The 9,897-nt window shown below is 30.0% G+C and overlaps 1 protein-coding gene across 1 annotated transcript; it reads left to right on the top strand.

The window, feature by feature from the left end:
* The first annotated feature begins 3,178 nt into the window (after positions 1 to 3,178).
* Positions 3,179 to 9,186, top strand: LOC108476335 (calreticulin-3). Its single transcript, XM_017778519.2, has 14 exons — positions 3,179 to 3,456; positions 4,502 to 4,609; positions 4,982 to 5,174; positions 5,807 to 6,065; positions 6,328 to 6,384; positions 6,473 to 6,520; positions 6,762 to 6,848; positions 6,924 to 6,981; positions 7,288 to 7,355; positions 7,666 to 7,761; positions 7,843 to 7,899; positions 7,994 to 8,077; positions 8,520 to 8,552; positions 8,932 to 9,186. The coding sequence occupies exons 1-14, from the start codon at positions 3,345 to 3,347 to the stop codon at positions 8,941 to 8,943; spliced, it is 1,272 nt and encodes a 423-aa protein (XP_017634008.1). The 5' UTR covers positions 3,179 to 3,344; the 3' UTR covers positions 8,944 to 9,186.
* Positions 9,187 to 9,897: the final 711 nt, after the last annotated feature.

Below are 9,897 nucleotides of genomic sequence, written 5' to 3'. Positions count from 1 at the left end.
TGAATTTGTTGGATCATATTTTTAAATATTTTTATTTTATGAATTTTTAATCATTTATATAATCGAATTAGTCGAACTAATTAGAGACAATGAACTGAAATTTTAATTGGTTTGATCTCTGATTTAATTCTGAAAATTTTGAGTTTAGGTTTTCGAGATTTTGTCATGCACAATTATATGTATGGGTTTTTGAGGCCCGTATAATTGTCATGTATGAGTTTTAATTTAGTTCGTTAATTTTAGTCCGAACTGTATCAATTCTTAGTCTATTTATGCTGCAATAGTTTGATTCTACTTTATGATTATTCATATGGTATATGGTTTGCTTGTACTACAAGTGTGTTATAGTTTGATATTTGTGGCTACTTGATCATGTATTTGTATTGTACTTTGTATTCATACCTGATAACCTAATCATATCATTGACAATTAGGGATAGCTATTCGAATTGCAAAATTCGAGTTGTTGTTTTTTGGATTTAAATAATATTCAAATCTAAATTTTAAATTTATTGACCGTTACTGATTTGAAGCGAATCCGGATAAAACCAAATATTCATTACTTAAATTTTGAATTTAAATATTCAATCTACCTTATAATTTTGATTATATATATATAATGATTTAAATATTTGAGAAATGATTGAAAATTTTGAATGCTTTCTTTGCATATGAATAATAATATTTAATTTGAATTCAGAATTAAATAAATAATATTTAAATAATTTACGGATTATAAATTCGAATTTTTATGCAGATTTGCATAATCAATTTGAGATAATTAAAAAAAATATAGATATTTACCTTGCTATCATTTATATTGCCAATTAGACCTCTAGAAGATCTAATAACAAACCTAGCCCAGCCCAATAGACCTAATTCGATTCAGTTGAGTTTAGGCAAATTTTTATATTTTGTTCTGACTCGAATTCAATTTAAATAATAATAAATTTATTTTAAAATTTAAATTTAATTATAAAAATATTTAATAATTTTTAAATTTCGAAACGGGCTACAGAACTGGACTCTTTTTTTTTTTTTTCCCAAACTAACCCAACATCCTTACTCCGCTTATCAATAGTTTCACTACCAACACATCAAAGGACAGTTATCGGTGACTGAAAATTTTTATAAGGTTTAAATGAGAAGATGGACAGGCGAAATCAGAATTTTTACATAATTTTATTATTTTAATACTTTATATTTTATATATTTTTTAAAATTAAATTAAATTTTATTATTTTAAAATATTAAATTATAATTTTATCATTAATAATTTAAAATTTTATAAATTATAAACACTTAAATACAAAAATTATTTTAAAAGGTAAGCCTTACCAACCCCTAACTGAGCCACTGAAAGATGAATTTATCCTTATTAAAAGCCTCTCATCCTTTTGTAATAATTTAGAAGTTGAATAGAACTCATTAAATATGTATATATATATTTTTAAAATGAAAGTGATAATGTGTTTTTACTTTTATATTTTAATATGTTTTCTTTTTAGAAAAAAAAAGCCTGCTATAATAAGTAGATTTATTAGTAAGTACCTAAAACAGAAAAGGTCAAATTATGGTTTTAATCCTTCTATTATAAGAATGGAGACTTAGTCCACATAAATTAATCTTTTCCATTTTAAAGTGTTATTAGTTAATGGGTAAACTGCATTAATAGTTATTAACAGTCATCCAATTATTAGTAAGTTTCTTTTTTTGGTCACTCAATTATTAAAAGTTACAAGATAGTCATTCAACAATTCGATTTTTTCTTTGTTAATCACTTGTCGTTAAATGACTTTATGATGAGGCAACTTTTCATTTGGCATAATAGCATTTTTAATCCTCAAAATCTGTACATTGTGTCAGTTTAGTTTTGATTCTAAACAATTTAACCCTCAACATTTATACATTGCATAATTTGATTTGATTTTGTTAGTTTTGATTATCTTTGCGACATTTCACCTAAAAAGTTACAAAAATAAATTTATCAGTTAAATTTAATTAAAAATACCAAAAATAAGAACACCATAAAAATCCAAGATAATACTTTTCATCTCTTCTCATTCTTTTAAAATTAAACCTTAATGTCATGAGAAAAATATTTTTCTTTGTGACATTTCACCTAAAAAGTTACAAAAATAAATTTATCACTAAATTTGATAAAAAATATACCAAAAAATAAGACCAAAGAGAAGATCCAAGATAATATTTTTCATATTTTTTCATTCTTTCAAATAATCACAAAGAAAAAAAAATATAAAAATTACCAAATTAGACAATGTGTGAATGTTGAAGATTATTTTTTTTAGAATCAAAACTTAATTGACACAATGTATAAATGTTGAGGCTAAAATTGCTATTATACCAATTTTAAAAGTTGCGAAGTTTTCTTTTGTTAGTAATTTAACGGTTGGTGACTAAAAAGAAATTTACTAATAGTTAGATAACTACCAATGTAATTTACCTTTAGTTAATTTAAATAGTTAATACAATTAACTATTCGATCAAAATATTGAAGTTATTTTTTATTTAAAAAAACAAGTTTTGAAAAGTACGTTCTAAAAACATATCAATATTTTAATTGGAATAGTTTGCTATGTTAATTATTTGGACTAACTAATAATATTATAAAAGTAGTGATCAAATTATGCCAAATCAAATACAAGGAACTAAATCTCAAAATTGAGCTAGAAGGACCAAAAGAAATATACATATGGCTAAGGTATGGGTTAATACATTATTTGGTACCTAAGTTTAGCTCAGTATTCAATTTGATACCTAAGTTTTCTTTGTCCCAATTTGGCACCTGAGTTTAGCTTCAATTTTCACATTGGTACTTAATTTTTTTCAATTTGATAATTTAGGTTTTTTTGGTCCCAAATTGGTACTTAATTGTGGCTTCAACATTTAATTTAGCACATACTTTTTTCATTATCCTAATTAAATTCCTATTTTTTACTAAAGCAAACATATCAAAATTTATTGGCTCACACGATTTCATTAGTTTTGGTACCAAATTGAACATTAAAACCGAACTCATGTATGAAATTGCAAAAAGAAAAGAACTCAGGTACCAAATGGTACATCAACCCTTAAGGTATGGACAAATATTGCCGTAAATGTGATTATTAGCACTAAGGGCATAAATGACATTACGCTTTCTCCATTTTTAAAAAGTAAGTATTTATTTACAGACAAAATGGGAAAGAGAAGACTTCAGTGAGTCAACACACCGAGCTAGTGTCCGTTTTCCACGATTGGCTTATTGCTTAGATTTGCTTAGCTTCTTTTAGATCAAAACACCATTGAAACACCATTTTAATGAGTTAAAAATCTTTATCGGAAATGGGCAAACTCGTTCCCGATCGCTCGTTTTTCCTTTTATTTTTCCTTTTTCTTCACTTTCTCCTCTTCGATTTCGCTCTCTCTGAGATTTTCTTCGAAGAACGCTTCGAAGGTAAAAAAGACAAGGAAGAAAAAAACTTCAATTCATCATTTCTTGTTATGTAAATACTATTAAATCTAATATCGTTGAGCTTTATTTCATCTGTTGTATCCTTCTATAATTGTTTTTTTTGTGATCTGTAGAAGTTTCTAGAATACTTTTGGATTAGTTGTTCTTAGCAAATTAGTGAAAGAATTTACTGTTTTCTTCTTTTAGGATTTTAAACGGAAAATTTGTAACTAAGTTAAATAAGAGTATTTTTACGGTAGTGATTGGAAAGAAGAAGGTTCTGGAAGCTTTTGGTCAAACAGTTTGACTGTAGTGTATTGTGCTTCTAATTATTGTTTTCAATGATGGATCCTGTGTATTTCAATGATTGGAATTGATTTATTATGAGTGAAGTGTGATTGCTTATGAAAATGATATTCGATTTTTCTTCTTTTGGTTTCCGGAATGCTTTTGGATTTAATTTGTTCTTTGCAAAGTAGCCAAAAAGTTCCTGTTCTCTTCTTTTAGGATTTAGTAACGAGAATTTTGTAGCTAAATCAAACATAAAGGATTTTTGAGGTATTGATAGGAAAAGAAGATTCTGGAAAATTTGGTCAAATAGTTTGACTGTAGCTTATTGTGCTTGTAGTTATCGTTTTCAATGATGGATCCTGTGTATTTCAATGATTTGAATCTATTTAGTTTGAGTAACATGTGATTGCTTATGAAAAATGATATTTGATTTTTCATTTTTGGTTCCTAGAGTATTTTTGGATAACTTGTTCTTAGCAAACCAGTGAAGAAATTTATATTTTCTTCTTTTAGGATTTAGTGAAGGAACATTTGTAGCTAAATTAAACATAGAGGGGGTTTAACTGTAGTGATAGGAAAAGAAGATTCTGGAAGTTGTGGTCAAACAGTTTGACTGGATCATTATACTTGTAGTTATCACGTTCAATGATGGATCCTGTGTATTTGAATGATTTGAATTTATTTATTTGAGTAAAGTGTGATTACTTATGAAAAGATTTTTGATATTTTTTGTTTTCTTTTTGGAATTCGGAGACAGATGGGTGGAAGAGCCGATGGGTGCTGTCAGATTGGAAAAGGAGTGAGGGAAAAGCCGGCACCTTTAAGCACACCGCCGGCAAGTGGTCTGGCGATCCTGATGATAAAGGTATATTTACACTGTAATAATATATTTGGATTTTAGAGATTTAAATGCTGAATCATGAATCCTAGTAATTTAAGATAAAAAAATGCAATGACTGTTATATATAATGATTTTGTGAATTGATTGCGTTCTATAAGAACTGTTACTATTTTTATCATTTTCAACTTCTATGATCTTTTTATGAAGCATTACTAGTAATTGTTACATATTCATACATATTTATGTTTACCTAATAGGGTTAAAAAAAAGGATGTCTAAATATACATGGTTACATTTATGGAAGGCCTACCAAATTAGAGTCTTGGTGTACTTATTACATATATGGAATAGCACTGCTGGCTATAGCTGATTTTTTTATGCTTGGAAATCTTGCAGGTATTCAGACTTATAATGATGCCAAACATTATGCCATCTCTGCTAAGATACCAGAGTTTAGCAACAAAAACAGAACTCTAGTGGTCCAGTATTCTATTAAACTTGAACAAGACATTGAATGTGGTGGTGGTTACATCAAGCTTCTCTCCGGTTACGTAAACCAGAAGAAATTTGGTGGCGACACTCCTTACAGGTCTAGCAATTCATTTATATACGTTCGGTTACTAGTGTAATAACATGAGGGAAAAAGCTTATTTAACACATGTTCTGAAATAGTTAGACTTAAAATAAAGAATATTTAGTACAAATTTAAACTTGCCGTTAGAAAGATGACTATAAACTTTTGTGAAAATTAAGACCACTTCAAAATAAGCAATAAGTTTTCCTTCTCTTTGCCACAAACAAGTCATTAGAATGACAAAAAATTACCAATTGTGATTAGTTTATAGCTAACCAATGACTAAAACATGTGGAAAAAATAATACTCCCACCAAACGTAGCATAACATATAAATTTTGCCAATGGCAAATTTCATATTTCCACATCTTAGATTATTTCCATGCGAATCCAGACTGAAATAATCAGTTATCTACAACAGAAATTTCAGACTGTTGACCTGCTGTTTGTTTTCCAAAGTCATATTTATTGCTTTTGTATGTATATTTTGGTACCATATATAATTTTCTGGTTAGATTGCATTTTTTTCTTTTCCTCTTGGTGACGTTTGCCTTTTCTATAGATGTTATTATAGAAACTGATGCCATTTTCAGACTTACTTCATATTTACTTTAAACACTAGCTGATGGGTCTTTCATCGTGGTACAGTTTGATGTTTGGACCAGATATTTGTGGCACACAGACCAAAAAGCTCCATGTTATACTATCCTACCAGGGTCAAAATTATCCTATTAGAAAGGATCTACAATGTGAAACGGACAAGCTAACTCACTTTTACACATTTATTCTAAGGCCTGATGCCTCTTATAGCGTCTTAATTGATAACAGAGAGAGAGAAACAGGCAGCATGTATACTGATTGGGATATCCTTCCTCCACGAAAAATAAAGGATGTTAAAGCCAAAAAGGTAGGACTCCAAGTGTCAACATGAGGTATTCATTGATGGATACCAAATATGATATCTGATATGATGCATCTACACTATTATATTTGAAATTCAACTTTAAGAACGTACTTAGGCAAACGACCTTGATGAAGCACTGATTTATATTATGTTACTACCCAGAAAGAATTAGAGTCCCTCTCATTATTTTTTTGAATACGCTGGTATGTCCTGGTCTATTTACCTGCTGCCTCAAAAAATTAACTCACGTTTGTTCTTTTCACAGCCTGCAGATTGGGATGAAAGAGAATACATTGAGGATCCTGATGATGTCAAACCAGAGGTAACAAATGCTTCTCGTCCCTTTGGAATGTGATCTCTCAAACGATCATGTGATTTACTTTGAACTAAACACTTCTATTTTTATGCAGGGATATGATAAAATTCCAGCTCAGATTCCAGATCCAAAGGCAAAAGAGGTTTGTGCTCATTGTTCAGCATCCAAAGGTCGTATTTTCAGATGGATAGAACAATTTCAGTACAGATATAATTTGTGCCCATATTCCTATTCCTTTCTTTTGTCAAAACACGATGCGTCCCCCCCCCCCCCCAAAACTCCCCCTCCCCCTGAAGGATGATAAGGAGGCTCTAATTCTGGTAGTTGATATGCTTTCAATGATAAGAAGTTATTTAAAATTTCTTTTAATTTTGTTCTCATAGCCTGATGACTGGGATGATGAAGAGGATGGTATTTGGAAACCACCTAAGATCCCAAACCCAGCATACAAAGGACCATGGAAGCGTAAGGTACTTTCAAGCTATTAACGTAAGATAGAAAGTAAAACCTCTGCTAAAGTTCTAACTTCTTCATCCCTTATTCAGAAAATCAAGAACCCCAACTATAAGGGAAAGTGGAAGACTCCATGGATTGATAACCCAGGTATGTCCTTGCTAGATGTCAGCAACTCAATGGTAAAATCACACAACTAGAGCGTAACCAGGGGACTTTAACTTGCCATAAATGCTTAATATAGGCTATAAGTAGTCATCGAGCTGCTATGACTATTCAAGCTACTCTTCACATTTATATTGAGTTCTGATGGATTTATGCAGTTGCTATCCATGCCTGTCTTCGATACAGGCTGAATATGTACTCTCCCCCTTTTTTAATTGTTTCTTCTGATATGTTGCATAAACTCTAATTAATTTGTGAATTTTCCATTGTCTTCATTTTCCTGTCTTCCAGAGTTCGAAGATGATCCAGACCTCTATGTGCTGAGACCAATAAAATACGTGGGTATTGAAGTCTGGCAGGTAAGCATCAAACATTTCTTCATATGCTTTTGGTGGAGGGTGGTTTAAGATAGAACTAATCTTTTCAGGAACAAAGGAAATAATCCCATTGTTCTGAAGTTGATTACTTCCAATCTTGTTTCCTTTTTCGATAATGTTTATTAAATGACAAGTTAAAGAGGCATACCTCTTGTTCCTATGGTACATTTGCATGTTGGTTGCCAACCCACATCGAATACCTAATTCTCGGAAAGAAATGTATATGTTGAAATGAGGATGGGGTACAGTAAGCTGTATGGCAAAACTAAATGGATTATATCTCATATTGCAGGTAAAGGCTGGTTCGGTTTTTGACAACATATTGATTTGTGATGACCCACAATATGCAAGAGAAGTTGTAGAAGATATATGGGCCAGGAATAGGGAGGTGAGATGTTGATTTTCAGACTTCAGATTTAGAGTGAATTGAAGTGTCTAACTAGCTAACAATTTGCGTGGAATATTTCAGGCTGAAAAGGAAGCCTTTGAAGAAGCAGAGAAAGAACGAAGAGCCCGGGAAGAGGAGGTTGTTAGCCCAATATAGTTTCTCTTCGAACTTTGAATCCGGAATTCGTTGCATTATTTCTGAATATTAAGTCTTTGAATCTCTATTTGTGCAGGAAGCAAAAAGAGCTAGAGAGGAAGGTGAAAAGCGGAGAAGAGAGAGGGACCACCGACATAGAGACAGGAGGCACCGTAGAAGGGTATTTTATTTGTCTTCTTTATTTACTTTTCTCTAACACTTTCTTTTTACCTTTGTAAATCATTTAATCAACAAAAGTCAATGACCCCATGTGTGTTCATTGTTGAAGAAAGTGAGATCGAGTTTTAATCATAATAAATGAAGTTTATGGTAACTTTAGTTCTTTTCCTAAGTAGTGGTGGCTGATGGTATGTGTATATATAATATGCGTACGTATACATATTATACACATATTATACACACGCCAACGATTTGGAAGAAAGCATTTCTACGTTACGTTATAGTGGTGATGGAAGTAATCATGGGTTAGTGTGAAGAATTAGATTGTCATTGTTTGCACCATGTTAGAAAGAGAGGTCTGAACTGCAAATCGTTAGAATATTGCCTTTCTTTACCAAGCTACATTATAATATGAGTTGAAGTATTTTTTTTTTTCTTGGCAGCACGATCCTCGTGATTATCTGGACGATTACCATGTAAGTGCAATTCCTTTCCATTCCTTCACAAAAATTCTTTTTATGAAACCATTTATTCGTTTTGGTCTAGTTTTTATCTCAAATCGATGAATACGATTGTGGTAAAATTTGGTATTTGTGACATTCAGTGCCATCATAAATTGTTAATGTCCTTTGCATTTAGGTTTAGGGCTATCATAGATTGTTCTCTCCTTTCTTTTTTTCTTTGTTACTAGCTTCGAATTAGATCTGTCTATATTAGACACGACACGGACAAAATAAGTACAACACAATGCATAATCAAATATCCGACACACTAGAGTCCGAGTAACACATAACTCGATAGCATTCCTGACCAAACACTTAACCACAGATTCTTTTTTCTTTCCTTATTCTTTAGGATGAACTATGAGGTTGTCCACCACAATTTCGCGAGTTTTAGGATCCCATTTCGATTACGAAAAAGAGAAAAATCGAAGCAAGGTTCCACCTTGAGAGAGTTGGGGTTACTGTGTACTGGTTGTTCTCATTGTTGTCGTCGTTGTTGTGACATCGTTGTTGTAATATGAACAGTTAAGCTGAAAACTGCTAACATTCCATGATCCACCTCATGTTTGGATGCTAATTTTGTTGAATAAATTGGAACTTTCAATTATTGTTGTTTTGCTTACACTTTGCATCTGATTTAACTTTTCCACGTCATTTACAAATTATTTTTAAATTTAATTATAAAAATATATATATTTCAAATTAAGTGTAAGCCAATATTTTATTTTATTTTATTTTATCCTTTTGAGAATATCAGCCCAGATTTCATTGTAATGGGAAATCTTTTGTTATTATATTAGGGTTTAGTTTATATTATTTTATTTTTAAAATGTTTATTAGTTAGTTGAAAATTTTAACTCATAATTTTTAAAATAAATTTATGTGAACTTCAAATGATTACGATTTTTTTAAAGAAAATTAGTTGAATAATTATTAAAAGACTTCACATTGAATTTCAAGTTAACATTTTAACAAGAAAAAGTAAGTGTTAATAATTTAGATTAATTAATAATGTTATAAACATAAAAGTATTTAATTATGTAAAATTAAAATATTAAATTTTTCTGTTTCTTTTTTATTTTTAGATTAAACGCTCAAGCTCAATTAAACTTTTTAAAATGATTAAATAAAAGTTAATTTTTTTAGAAGTGTTTAATTTTTCATGCATTTCATTATATTTATAATAAAAATAAATGAATAGTGACTTATTTAAAATAGGAACACATGATAATTGAATTAGATATTACTTAATATATATTATTAAAAGAGTTTTTCTTTGAAATATTTTTGAAAAACAATTGACTCTTATTTGAGCACA

This window comes from Gossypium arboreum, chromosome 3 (genome assembly GCF_025698485.1).
Source record: "Gossypium arboreum isolate Shixiya-1 chromosome 3, ASM2569848v2, whole genome shotgun sequence".
NCBI lineage: Eukaryota > Viridiplantae > Streptophyta > Magnoliopsida > Malvales > Malvaceae > Gossypium > Gossypium arboreum.
Note: the sequence above shows the minus strand (reverse complement) of the source record. Positions and strands in the feature narration are given on the sequence as shown.